This window comes from Triticum dicoccoides, chromosome 5B (genome assembly GCF_002162155.2).
Source record: "Triticum dicoccoides isolate Atlit2015 ecotype Zavitan chromosome 5B, WEW_v2.0, whole genome shotgun sequence".
Lineage (NCBI taxonomy): Eukaryota > Viridiplantae > Streptophyta > Magnoliopsida > Poales > Poaceae > Triticum > Triticum dicoccoides.
In genome coordinates, this window is record NC_041389.1 from 136,807,448 (window position 1) to 136,821,732 (window position 14,285).

General features: G+C 49.2%; 1 protein-coding gene across 1 annotated transcript; it reads right to left on the reverse strand.

Moving 5' to 3' along the window:
* Positions 1-6,187: 6,187 nt before the first annotated feature.
* On the reverse strand, positions 6,188-12,162 carry LOC119305292 (major allergen Dau c 1-like). The gene is made up of 2 exons (XM_037581856.1): positions 11,850-12,162; positions 6,188-6,608 (listed from the first exon to the last, which is right to left on the reverse strand). Exons 1-2 carry the CDS (start codon positions 12,127-12,129, stop codon positions 6,370-6,372), a joined length of 519 nt encoding a protein of 172 aa, XP_037437753.1. The 5' UTR covers positions 12,130-12,162; the 3' UTR covers positions 6,188-6,369.
* Positions 12,163-14,285: the final 2,123 nt, after the last annotated feature.

Here is a 14,285-nt window from a genome sequence, read left to right on the forward strand (position 1 = left end):
TGCGGCGCTGAGGGGGAGCGCGGGGAACAGGTCGGGCGGCGGCTGACCGCTCAGGACGTGCCACGTGGCGGAGGTGGGCTGGAGGGCGCCGGATTTGGAGGGGGAAGGCGGCGGCGTGGCCCCCGAGGTGGGAGGAGGTGGTGGCTGCGGGTTAGGGGTGCGGAAAACGAGGAGGAGGGGGTAGGCTGCCAAAATTGGAAGGGGAAGGAGTATATAAAGGGTAGGGGCTAGGGTTTGAGGGTTTGGGGGCGTTTCGGGGCCTCAGATCGACATCAGACGGCTCCGGACAGAGGGGGGGACTAGGTGGGCTAGTGGGCTGTGTGAGAGAGAGGCTTGGGCCGAGAGGAGAGAAGAGAAGTGCAGCCCGGCGGCAGTTTCGGAGACCGAAACGTCCGACGATTAAACCGACTATATCGCGGTTATAAATATAACGGTTGGGCAGTCAAACGGACTCCGAATGCGACGAAACTTGACACACGGCCTGTCTACACTATAATAAGACCGCACGACAAGTTGCAACCCATTCCGAGAACATTTTTATGCCGCTTATAAAAATAATATTTCGGAGGTGCCGCGGGCGCGTGCGAGTGTGTCTGGACTCCGAACGGACAATGGAGAGAACCGGCGGGACCCGAACGGATGCAAGTTTTATGAAAACGATGCCGATGCAATGCGCATGATGCTATGAGATGAGATGCATAACAAGAACAAAATGCAAAACAACAGACAAACAACCAACCACGGAGGAAATAACATATAGTATCTCCGGAAAAGGCAAGAGTTGGAGTTACGAATATGGAAAGTTGTATCCGGGGCGTTACAGTTACTCTATTTATTTGAATAATACCTTCAATGGTCTTGCACCTAAAGGAATGGTTTATTAAATCTCGGTTGTAGTGATACACATTTTCATGCCAAAAGATATAAGATAGTAATGATAGTACCACTTACTTGTGGCACTGCCATGTAAGTCATATTGGTATAAAACGCATGAAGAAGCTCCATGTTGATGGATCTTTGGACTCACTCGTTTTTGAAAAGTTTGAGACATGCGAGCCATGTCTATTGGTGTGTACGCATGAAGGAACTCCATACAGATGGATCGTTTGGACTCACTTGATTTTAAATCACTTGAGATATGCAAATCATACCACATAGGCAAGATGACTGAAAAGCCTCGGTTTCAGTAAGATGGAACAAGATAGCAATTTATTGGAAGTAACACACTTTGATGTGTGCAGTTCAATAAGTGCTGAGGCATGCAGTGAATATCGTTATGTTTTACTTCACAGATGATTTAAGTAGATACTGTATATTTACTTGATGAAACACAAGTCTGAACTATTGAAGGGTTCAAGTAATTTCAGAGTGAAGTTGAAGGTCATTGTGACAAGAGGATAAAATGTCTATGATATGATCATAGAGATGAGTATCTGAGTTACGAGCTTTGGCACACAATTAAGACATTGTGGAAATTGTTTCACAATTAATACCGCCTGGAACACCATAGTGTGATGGTGTGTCCGAACATCATAGTTGCACCCTATTGGATATGGTGCGTACCATGATATCTCTTATCGAATTACCACTATCGTTCATTGGTTAGGCATTAGAGACAACCGCACTCACTTTAAATAGGGCACCACGTAATTCCGTTGAGACGACATCGTTTGAACTGTGGTTTGAAGAAACCTAAGTTGTCGTTTCTTAAAGGTTTGGGGCTGCGACGCTTATGTGGAAATGTTTCAGGTTGATAAGCTCGAACCCAAAGCGGATAAAATGCATCTTCATAGGACACCCAAAACAGTTGGGTATACCTCCTAATTCAGATCCGAAAGCAATAGGGATTGTTTCTTGAATCGGGTCCTTTCTCGAGGAAAGGTTTGTCTCGAGAATTGAGTGGGAGGATAGTGGAGACTTGATGAGGTTATTGAACCATCACTTCAACCAGTGTGTAGCAGGGCACAGGAAGTTGTTCCCGTGGCACCTACACCAATTGAAGTGGAAGCTTATGATATTGATCATGAAGCTTCGGATCAAGTCACTACCGAACCTCGTAGGACGACAAGGACGCGTACTGCTTCGGAGTGGTACGGTGATCCTGTCTTAAAGGTCATGTTGCTAGACAACAATGAACCTACGAGCTATGGAGAAGCGATGGTGGGCCCAAATTCCGACAAATGGTTAGGAGCCATGAAATCCGAGATAGGATCCATGTATTAGAACAAAGCATGGACTTTGGTGGACTTGCCCAATGATCGGCAAGCCATTGAGATAAATGGATCTTTAAGAAGAAGACGGACGTGGACGGTAATGTCACCGTCTATGAAGCTCGACTTGTGGCGAAGAGTTTTTCACAAGTTCAAGGAGTTGACTACGATGAGATTTTCTCATCCGTAGCGATGCTTGAGTCCGTCGGAATCATGTTAGCATTAGCTGCATTTATGAAATCTGGCAGATCAAAACTAGTTTCCTTACCAGTTTTCGTGAGGAAAGTTTGTATGCAATACAATCAGAAAGTTTTTGTCGATCCTAAGGATGCTAAAAGGTATGCTAGCTCCAGCGATCATTCTAAGGACTGGAGTAAGCATCTCGGAGTTGGAATGAGCGCTTTGATGAGATGATCAAAGATTTTGAGTTTATAAAAAGTTTATGAGAAACTTGTATTTCCAAAGAAGTGAGTGGGAGCACTATAGGATTTCTGATGAGTATATGTTGTTGACATATTGTTGATCAGAAATGATGTAGAATTTCTGGAAAGCATATAGGGTTATTTGAAAGATGTTTTTCAATAGAAAACCTGGATTAAGCTACTTGAAAATTGAGCATCGAGATCTATAAGGATAGATCAAAATGCTTAATAATACTTTCAAATGAGCACCTACCTTGACATGATCTTGAAAGTGTTCAAGATGGATCAGTCAAAGAAGGAGTTCTTGCCTGAGTTGCAAGGTACGAAGTTAAAGCTCGACCACGGCAGAAAAGAGAGAAAGGACGAAGGTCGTCCCCTATGCTTTAAACGTAGGCTCTATGGTATGCTATGCTATGCTAAGTACCGCACCTGATGTGTGCCTTGCCACATGTCTGGCAAGAGGGTACAAAGGTGATTAAGGAGTGGATCACTGGATAGCGGTCAAAATTATCCTTAGAGGAATAAGGATTTGTTTCTCGATTATGGAGGTGATAAAGAGTTCGGCGTAAAGGGTTACGACGATGCAAGCTTTAACACCTATCCGAATGACTCTGAGTAGCAAACCGGATACGTATAGTGGAGCAACCATTTGGAATAGCTCCAAGTGGAGCGTGGAAGCAGCATTTACAATATGACATAGAGAATTGCGATGCACATACGGATCTGAATGTTGCAGACCCGTTGACTAAAACTTCTCTTACAAGCAAAACATGATCAAACCCCAAAACTCATTGAGTCTTAATCACATGATGATGTGAACTAGTTTAATGACACTAGTAACTCTTTGGATGTTGGTCACATGGCGATGTGACCTGTGAGTGTTAATCACATGGCGATGTGAACTAGATTATTGACTCTAGTGCAAGTGGGAGACTGTTGGAAATATGCCCTAGAGGCAATAATAAATTAGTTATTATTATATTTCCTTGTTCACGATAATCGTTTATTATCCATGCTATAATTGTATTGATAGGAAACTCAGATACATGTGTGGGTACATAGACAACACCATGTCCCTAGTAAGCCTCTAGTTGACTAGCTCGTTGATCAATAGATGGTTACGGTTTCCTAACCATGGACATTGGATGTCGTTGATAACGGGATCACATCATTAGCAGAATGATGTGATGGACAAGACCCAATCCTAAGCCTAGCACAAAGATCGTAGTTCGTATGCTAAAGCTTTTCTAATGTCAAGTATCATTTCCTTAGACCATGAGATTGTGCAACTCCCGGATACCGTAGGAATGCTTTGGGTGTACCAAACGTCACAACGTAACTGGGTGGCTATAAAGGTGCACTACAGGTATCTCCGAAAGTGTCTGTTGGGTTGGCACGAATCGAGACTGGGATTTGTCACTCCATGTAAACGGAGAGGTATCTCTGGGCCCACTCGGTAGGACATCATCATAATGTGCACAATGTGACCAAGGGGTTGATCACGGGATGATGTGTTACGGAATGGGTAAAGAGACTTGCCGGTAACGAGATTGAACAAGGTATCGGTATACCGACGATCGAATCTCGGGCAAGTATAATACCGCTAGACAAAGGGAATTGTATATGGGATTGATTGAGTCCTTGACATCGTGGTTCATCCGATGAGATCATCGTGGAACATGTGGGAGCCAACATGGGTATCCAGATCCCGCTGTTGGTTATTGACCGGAGAACGTCTCGGTCATGTCTGCATGGTTCCCGAACCCGTAGGGTCTACACACTTAAGGTTCGATGACGCTAGGGTTATAAAGGAAGTTTGTATGTGGTTACCGAATGTTTTTCGGAGTCCCGGATGAGATCCCGGATGTCACGAGGAGTTCCGGAATGGTCCGGAGGTAAAGATTTATATATGGGAAATCCCGTTTTGGTCACCGGAAAAGTTTCAGGTTTTATCGGTAACGTACCGGGACCACCGGGAGGGTCCCGGGGGTCCACCAAGTGGGGCCACCGGCCCCGGAGGGCTGCATGGGCCAAGTGTGGGAGGGGACCAGCCCCAGGTGGGCTGGTGCGCCCTCCCACAAGGGCCCAAGGCGCCTAGGGTTTGGGGAGGGGGTGCTTCCACCTAACTTGGGGGGCAAGTTTCCCCCCTCTCCCCCTTGGCCGCCACCCTTAGATGGGATTGGGGCTGCCGCACCCCTTGGGGTGGAAACCCTAGAGGGGGCGCACCCCCTCCCTCTCCCCTATATATACTTGAGGGTTTTGGGGCTGCCAACACATGAGTTTTGACCTCTCCCTGGCGCAGCCCTACCTCTCTCCCTTCTCCTCTCCCGCGGTGCTTGGCAAAGCTCTGCAGGATTGCCACGCTCCTCCACCACCACCACACCGTTGTGCTGCTGCTGGACGGAGTCTTCCTGAACCTCTCCCTCCCTCCTTGCTGGATCAAGGCGTGGGAGACGTCATCGGGCTGTACGTGTGTTGAACGCGAAGGTGCCGTCCGTTCGGCACTAGGATCTCCGGTGATTTGAATCACGACGAGTACGACTCCTTCAACCCCGTTCTCATGAAAGCTTCCGCTGAGCGATCTACAAGGGTATGTAGATGCACTCTCCTTCCCCTCGTTGCTGGTTTCTCCATAGATAGATCTTGGTGACACGTAGGAAAATTTTAAATTTCTGCTACGTTCCCCAACACATATAACACATATTTAATTCCTCAAATCGATGACCTAGAACTACGTGAATGACTTATTCACCTAGACGGAGGTAGTAGCACTGCTCATTGTTGTGTGTGCAGTTCTACACTCATGAGTTAATAAAGAACCCCCTTTGCTGAAAAATAAAACCAGACTGCTCAAATATTTATCTTCATTAATGCTTGAAGCAACTTACACGCTATGTTGCACGTATACTTGGATACGTATCGGATACGCGATACGAGGATACGCCCGATACGCCAATTTTCTGAAAACATGGATACAGCGATACGTTTATATATAGATATTACATATATTAATTATTAAAAATATTGAAAATAAAATAGAGCTTCTAGGTCAAAGCATGCCTCAATAGGATTATTATTCCCTTTGTTTTCTTGCGCTTGGTCCACTTTCATTAATTAGCAATGGGAGTTTTCCGGGTTTGTAATTCCAATCAGTGCATCTACTCTCTCTTGGTCACCTCTCAATTGAACAAGAATATTGACAGTAATGGTTTGGCATAAACTCACACCCATGTTGGGTATCTTCAAAAGGTATGCCTTTACTATTGAGGGGATTTCACGTCAAACGAGGGGTTTCAGTATCCAAAAAGTATCGCAGAAGTATCCTAGGAGTATCAAACATTATTTTCTTTTTTAAAAATCAAAAAATCAAGGGATACTTACGGGATACGTATCGGGCTGTATCGGGGCAGTATCCGAGTATTGGGGCAGTATCGAGCTGGATACGTGCGCTTTCTGAAGTATCCGCGCAACATAGCTTACACACGAAATACGAGCTTAAAACAGGGACTAAACACTCATATAGTACCTCAAACAGTTTATAATAAAGACCCTCCTTTCTTCTCACGAAGTCGATCATGAAGCAGACAACACCGGTATATACTCGCCGTAATGGTAGATTTATCTTTCACATATGATTTCATCAAAATAGAGACATGCACTCACCGTGACAGTAGATTTATTCTTCTGTCTTATAAGGGCAGATTAATTTATTTCTGATGTTTCTAGTGCTGGTTTAGTTAGGCGTACTCGGCAGGGTGCGCGACGAGGTAAGCCTCGACCATCTTGAGCAGGTCGAGGTACCCCGCGACGAGCGCCGCCTGGTCCTCCGCCGACAGCGCCCCGCTGCCGTCGAGCCTCTCGTACTCCACCCTGAGCTTCGCCACGCAAGCACCCTCCCCGGCCACCTCGAGCTTCACCTCGGCCACCTGCGACGACTTGAGCTGGCCGCTCACCTTGCTGCCTGTAAGACAATAGGCTTTGGGGGGAACCGGCACAACCCTCTAGGGGTGGCCTATCACATATATATATAATGAGGTGGTATACAACGTTACAATATACACATGTAAATACAGTCTAACACCCTCCCTCAATCTTAGTCACTTTCTAATGAATCTAGAAGGGTAAGATTGCGCCTGCAAATCTCAAACTGTGGCAAAGGCAATGGCTTGGTGAAGATGTCAGCAAGTTGATCCTTGGAAGAAATAAACTTGATCTGTAGTTGCTTCTGAGAGACACGTTCACGCACAAAGTGATAGTCAACTTCAATGTGTTTCGTTCGGGTATGGAATACCGGATTTGCAGAAAGGTATGTAGCACCGATGTTATCACACCAAAGAACAGGAGGCTGTGATTGGGGTATACTTAACTCCTGAAGCAAGGACTGTACCCAGATGATCTCTGATGTGGCATTGGCCACAACCTTATACTCAGCCTCAGTACTGCTACGCGAGACAGTAGCCTGTTTCCGAGCACTCCAGGCAATCAGGTTAGAGCCAAAGAAGACAGCATAACCCCCCGTGGATCGCCTGTCGTCCGGATTGCCAGCCCAGTCTGCATCAGAATATGCTGAAAGACAACCAGAGTCAGACGGCCGAATATGCAAACCATGAGCCACCGTGAAACGAATATAGCGCAAAATCCGCTTAACAGCAGACCAATGAGTGTCACGGGGTGACTGCAGATACTGGCAGACTCGGTTAACAGCATAGGAAATGTCTGGTCGCGTGATCGTCAAATACTAGAGCCCACCAACAATACTCCTGTACTCTGTCGCATCAGAAGAAGAAAGAAGCACACCATCAACAGCATTGAGCTTATCAGTGGTAGACATGGGTGTAGTCGTCGGTTTGCACTTAAGCATCCCAGCTCGCTGCAACAAATCCAGAGAGTACTTCTTCTGCGTCATAACAAGGCCAGCAGCACGAGAAGTAACCTCCACACCAAGAAAGTAATGAAGCTTCCCAAGGTCCTTGACCGCAAAATCAGCACCAAGTGAGCGAACAAGCGCAGTAGCAGCCGACTGAGAGGAGCTGACCAAAATGATATCATCTACATAGACCAACAAGTACATAGTAACCTCAGGCCTTTGAAGAAGAAACAATGAGGAGTCAGCAGTTGATGATGCAAAACCATGAGCACGAAGAGCCATTGCAAGACGAGCATGCCAAGCACGAGGAGCCTGCTTCAGACCATAAATTGCCTTGCACAGACGACAGAGATGATCAGGGCGATCCGGATCAGAGAAACCCGGAGGCTGGCGCATGTAAACCTCCTCCGCCAAGACACCATGAAGAAAAGCATTTTGAACATCAAGCTGACGAAGAAACCAACCTTGAGTAACAGCCAGAGAGAGAAGAAGTCTGATGGTAGTAGGCTTGACCACTGGACAGAAGGTGTCTTCATAGTCAAGTCCAAAACGCTGTCGAAAACCACGAGCAACCAGACGAGCCTTATAGCGCTCAATGGACCCATCAGAATGCCTCTTCACTTTGAAAACCCATTTGGAATCAATGACATTTACCCGTGATTGTGGAGGAACAAGAGTCCATGTCTGATTGCGAAGAAGCGCTTGATACTCCTGCTCCATGGCCTCTCTCCAATGAGGAATGCGCATAGCAGCTTGATACGTGCGTGGCTCAGAGGATGGATCTGCGAAAGCAGCAGACATGCACGCCGCTAACCAAGCAACTGTGCCATCGTGACGTTGCTTAGGCTGAAAAATGCCACTCCGACTGCGCGTATGTGGACGTAGAGCAGCAGCAGGAGCCGGCGGAGGCGAAGGTGACGGAGACGTGATGGTCGCCGGAGATGCAGGAATCACCTCAGACGAGCTCGGGACAGACGACTCCGGGCTGCATGGCGAAGACTGGCCCGACGACAGGGGCTCAGAGGCCATGGGCGAACCGAGAGTGGGCGAGGCCAGCTCCGGTGACACCGGCCTAGATGGCCTTGGCGAGGCGAGAGCAGGCGAGGCCGGCCCTGGTGAGAAGGGCCCAGACACCCTGGGCGAGGCAGGGGCGGGCGAGGCCAGGCCTGGTGATGACTGCCCCGACGCCCTGGGCGAGACGGGGACCGAGGAGGCCGGCCCAGTCAGCGGGGTTGCAGGGCGCGACGATGGCGAAGGCAGCCCAGAAGCCAGAGGCGACCGGGCCAGGACGTCGATCGGCCGTGCATGAGCACGGAAACCGAGGCCATGCAGGGGCGCCATGTGCTCCTCATGCACAACAGAAGGTGCCGAGGATGAAGGCGATGGCGACGAAGAGGAAGATGGCACTTCTAGAATCTCCAAACGAGCCCCACGACCAGTGCCTGCACCATGGTTAGGCAACAATAGAGGAGAATATGCAACATCATCAAATTGGTCAGAAGCAACAGAGGATGAATGCATGACAGGTGGCTCGGTAGTGGACACAGGGAGTTTGGAAAAGGGAAAAACATGCTCATCAAACACAACATCCCGAGAGATGTAGACACGATTAGTGGGCACATGAAGACATTTGTATCCTTTATGAAGAGAGCTATAACCAAGAAAAACACACTTCTTGGAACGAAACTCGAGCTTACGCTTGTTATATGGACGGAGATGGGGCCAGCAAGCACACCCAAACACCTTGAGAAAGGTGTAGTCCGGTTGTTCATTAAGGAGAACTTCAATGGGAGTCTTCATATTCAAAACACGAGTGGGAGTACGATTGATGAGAAAACATGCAGTGGTGAAAGCATCACTCCAAAAACGAAACGGAACAGATGCATGGGCCAAAAGAGTCAGACCAGCTTCAACAATGTGACGATGCTTACGTTCTACTGAACCATTCTGCTGATGTGTATGTGGACATGCTAAACGGTGAGTGATCCCAAGCGACTGAAAGAAGGAGTTGAGGTTGCGATACTCGCCACCCCAGTCCGACTGAACATGAACAATTTTGTGCTTGAGAAGGCGTTCAACATGTTTTTGGAACTGAAGAAAAATGTCAAACACATCATATTTACGTTTGATAAGATAAAGCCAGGTAAAGCGGCTGTAAGCATCAACAAAACTGATATAGTAATTATGACCACTAACAGAAGTCTGAGCAGGACCCCATACATCTGAAAACACAAGTTCTAAAGGATGTTTCACCTCACGACTGGACTCCGAAAAAGGAAGTTGATGACTCTTCCCCTGCTGACAAGCATCACACACTGCTACATCTTTATTACTAGACACACTAGGAAGCTCATGACGACGCAAAACATGCCGGACAATAGGTGTGGCCGGGTGACCAAGACGAGCATGCCACTGTGACGGAGATACCCGAACTCCACTGAAGACGCGAGCGATGCCAGGATGCTCCAGACGATAGAGACCTTGGCAGAGCCGCCCACTAAGAAGAATGTCCCTCGTGCCCCGATCCTTAATAAAAAGATCAAAAGGATGAAATTCACAAAGCACATTATTATCACGAGTGAGTTTAGGAACTGAAAGAAGATTACGTGTCACATATGGAACTCGAAGAACATTGCGAAGTTGAAGACTCCTATTGGCATGTCTAGTGAGAAGTGATGCTTGACCAATATGAGAGATGTGCATACCTGCTCCATTGGCGGTGTGGATCTTGTCGGAGTCATGGTAGGGTTCACGAGTGTGAAGCTTCCCCATCTCACTGGTCAGGTGCTCTGTCGCCCCAGAGTCCATGTACCAGTGGGGATCAATGGAGTAGGACTGAGTGTGTCCCTGTGGCTTCTGCGGCGGCGGACGATCAGCCATGGCGACCTGACGAGAAAAGTTGCGTGTATCCTTCCCGTCATTGCCGAGACCAAGAAAACCCCGCTGGAAGCGCTTGTGACACTTCGAGGCCCAGTGCCCATCGCGACCACAAAGCTGGCACACACGTGGACCGCCAGCCCCTGGTAGCGTCGCAGTAGGAGGAGGGGCCGAGGCGGGTGGTGGTGACTGCCCCGAAGGAGCCCTGGATGAAGCAGAGGAGCGACCACCCTTGGTGGCGGCGTTTGCCGAGAGGGCGCCGTTGCCCCTGGATCGGCGCGTCTCGACTCGTTGCTCAGTAAGCAGAAGGCGTGAAAAGACCTCGTGTGCTAGCATGGGCGTGGAGTTGCCCCTCTCATTGATGATCTCGACTAGGGCGTCATACTCCTCATCAAGACCATTGACAATAAACGAGTTGAACTCGGAGTCGGTGAGGGGCTGTCCAATGGAGGCCAGCGTGTCGGCGAGACTCTTGACTTTGTTGTAGAACTCAGTGGCGGTGGAGTCAAGCTTCTGACACTCCCCAAGTTGGCGACGGAGCCCAGATACACGAGCCTGCGATTGTGCCGCAAACGAGCGCTCAAGAATAGTCCATGCCTCGTGGGACGTCTTGGCGAAGACAACAAGCCCAGCAACGGCCGGAGAGAGCGACCCCTGGATGGAGGAGAGGTTCGCCTGATCCTGCCCTGTCCAGACACGGTGAGCCGGATTATAGACCGGACCGTGCACGCTGTCAACCAGCGCAGGAGGGCAAGGGAGAGAGCCGTCGACATAGCCAAGCAGATAGTGACTCCCAAGAAGCGGAAGAACCTGCGCGCGCCAGAAGATGTAATTGTCCGACGACAACTTGATGGTGATGAGATGGCCGAAGTGAAACGGCGGCGGCGGCTGCGATCCCATCGAGGAGACTGGCTGAGGTGAGACCACCGTGGAGACAGTCAGAGGGGCAGCCGGCGTGGTGACAGAGGGCGCGATGGCCGCGGTTGACGCCGCGAAGCCTGCCAGCGCGACGTCCTCCGCCACCAGCGGCGCAGTGGCCGAGGGCGCGACAGCCGCGGTTGACGGGGCGGCGGCGGTGTGGGCCACAAGCGCCTGCCCGGGCGAAGTAGCAGCCGGCGGGAGCGCGAAGAGGGAGCCGACGCTCCGTGTCCCGATCGGCGCCTGAAGGGAGGCGGCATCCAGCGGCCTCGAGAGAAGTGCCGCGAGGGAGGCCGGCAGAAAACCGGTGGCGGTGGAGCCGGACGCAGCAGCGAACGTCATAGCAGTCGGGCGACGGCGACGGCGGGCGCGGCGGCAGCGGCGGCGGCGGCGGCGGCGGTTTAGGGTTTTTAGGCGGAAGCGGACGTAACCTAGCTCTGATACCATGTAAGACAATAGGCTTTGGGGGGAACCGGCACAATCCTCTAGGGGTGGCCTATCACATATATATATAATGAGGTGATATACAACGTTACAATATACACATGTAAATACAGTCTAGCACCTCCGTCTTAATCACGCGGGCCACGTTGTCGCGCGCCACCAGGCGGGTCCTCATCAGGCCCGAGCCCGCGAGCTCCGCTGCCGCCGGGCTGAGCGTCATGGTGGAGACGCTGCCGGGTCCGCCGTCGCCCTCGACGTCCACGGCGTCGATGAAGCCCGCGCAGGCCTTGGGCAGGGCGGCCGTGTCCTCGCCGGAGAAGACCACCTTCCACATCCGCTCCGTCGACACCGCCAGGGCGCACTCGTCGGTGATGACACAGCCGGCGACCATCTTGTTCTTGTCCGTGTCGGTCACTGGCTCGCTGCACACTAGCGCTGCTGGTAAGTTGTTTCAAACTACTATTGAAGAGTGACGAGTGAGAGCAAGCAAGGGGGCTGATTTATATAGAGTACTGTAGGTGCAAGAGAAAATTCACAGCAAGCACAGGGATTCATAAAATAGCAATTGATCAACTTGGACCGGAGATCACATGGTTGGACTCTTGGTGCATTCAGGCTGCTATTTCTTTCCGCAGCTGTTCAATCTTCTTCCCATGTGTTCCTGTGCAGAGACTATTCTCCAGCATACTTTTTTTTGCGGGTAAACAAAACTTGTATTACTCAATTATCAAGTCCTTACAATCCTCTAGGACAATCTTCACAACATCCTCAGGTCCTGACCCAACCCATGTCATGGTCCGCCCTCTAATCTAGCAAAGCTGGCAAGCCTATCACTCGCTTTATTCTGACAGCGAGGGACATGAGTAATACAAGAGTGCCTAAGGTTTAACAGAAATTTAATTTCACCAACTAAAGAAGCATAAACTGAACGGTCCACCACACCACTGGATAGCATCTCCACCGCCACCCTCGAATCCATCTCGATTTCAATGGGAAGATCATATCGTTGAATTGCAAAAGACAACCCTTCCATGCAAGCACATAACTCCGCTTCTAGTGCGTCTCTACACGAGAACAAAGCCCTGCATGCTTAGAAGACAATAGTGCCATCAACATTCCGCAATATCATCCCAGCTCCCGCGCCACCTTCCGATGAGTAAGAACCATCCGTATTAAGCTTGACCCAACCATGTTGAGGCAGTTTCCATGAAGTTTCAGTAACAGGGGCTTGCACTTGTGGTAAGGCTGTTTGTTCAAAATTAATGTTGTGCTTTCCCTTTGCCAGGTCCATATGGGGGTTTATTTTGATGCAGAACAAAATATCCATATATTCTTGTAAGAACAGCACCGAGACAACCATAGGTGGGGCAGGTTTGAAGTGAGTAATTTCGTTCCGGACATACCAGCTTCTCCAAAATATTAGCATCACCATACTTCTCTGAATATCAGTTAGAGGAGCTAGGACCTGCAGTTAGCCATTCCTTCCCAATGGGTTTCAACGATTCAAGTGATGGTACAGACCACAATTCAGCCATGGCCAAGTACAAATCTCGCCCAAACTGGCACTCACAAATGGATGGAAATTGTCCTACTCCTCCATTCCACAAACTTGACAGCTGCTAGACGTTTCGAGGCCAATCTTGTGCTTGTTTTTCCATGTCGGAAGTGAGTCATTCGACAGTCTCCAAGCAAAATTACGCATAGTTGGTGGAATGCTGCAACTCCATATGTACTGCCAACATTTCCTGCTTCCGTCAGGTGAAATACTGGACGCCTCTGAGGACCCCCTGTGAGCCTCGTCAAAAGCCAGTGCATAAGCAGACTTCACAGTAAAAACTCCCATCTTCCCCGAACCCCATGCAATGATATCTTCCGCCAGTCTCGGCGATGCCCTTATCTTCAACCATTCCCAACCCTCCATAATAGACCTTTCTTCAAAAGGTCAAGGCCGTGACTTATAGCTTGCCACGAGGAAGAAGCGTTTCCTGAAAACACCGTATCTACAAGGTTACCATGAGGATAATATCGAGCTTTCAGAAGTTGGGCACATAAACTGTCCGGCTTAGACAACAAACGCCAAGCTTGGCGAGGCAACAATGCTTGATTGAACAAATGAAAGTCTCAAAATCCTGCACCCCCTTTATCTTTCGGCTGCATTAGGTAATCCCAGCCTCTCCAATGGACCTTCCTTTTACCCTTCCTAGATCCCCAATAAAAGTTCCTCACTATCCGTGTTAAATCATCACGAACCGAGAAAGACAGTTTGAATACACCCATAATATAAGTTGGTAAAGCCTGCGCAACTGACTTAATCAACACCTCCCTACTTGGCTGTGCTAGGAGCCCATCTCCCCACTGAATCAAACGTTTTGTGAGACTAGTTTGGAGGTTTTGAAAACGCCCTTTAGACATTCTCCCTTCAGGAGTAGGCAGGCCCAGGTATTTTTCCTCAAACACCAAGCTTGTAACTCCCAACACATCTCTTACTTGCTCCTGTGTTGTCGCCGGGCAAGCAGCACCAAAAAATATAGAACACTTACTATAGTT

Coding starts and splice junctions, on each gene's coding strand:
- LOC119305292 (XM_037581856.1), bottom strand. CDS start 12,129: ATGGTCGCCGGCTGTGTCATCACCGACGAGTGCGCCCTGGCGGTGTCG. Junction 6,609..11,849: donor TAAGACGGAGGTGCTAGACT/GTATTTACATGT, acceptor TTCCCCCCAAAG/CCTATTGTCTTACAGGCAGC.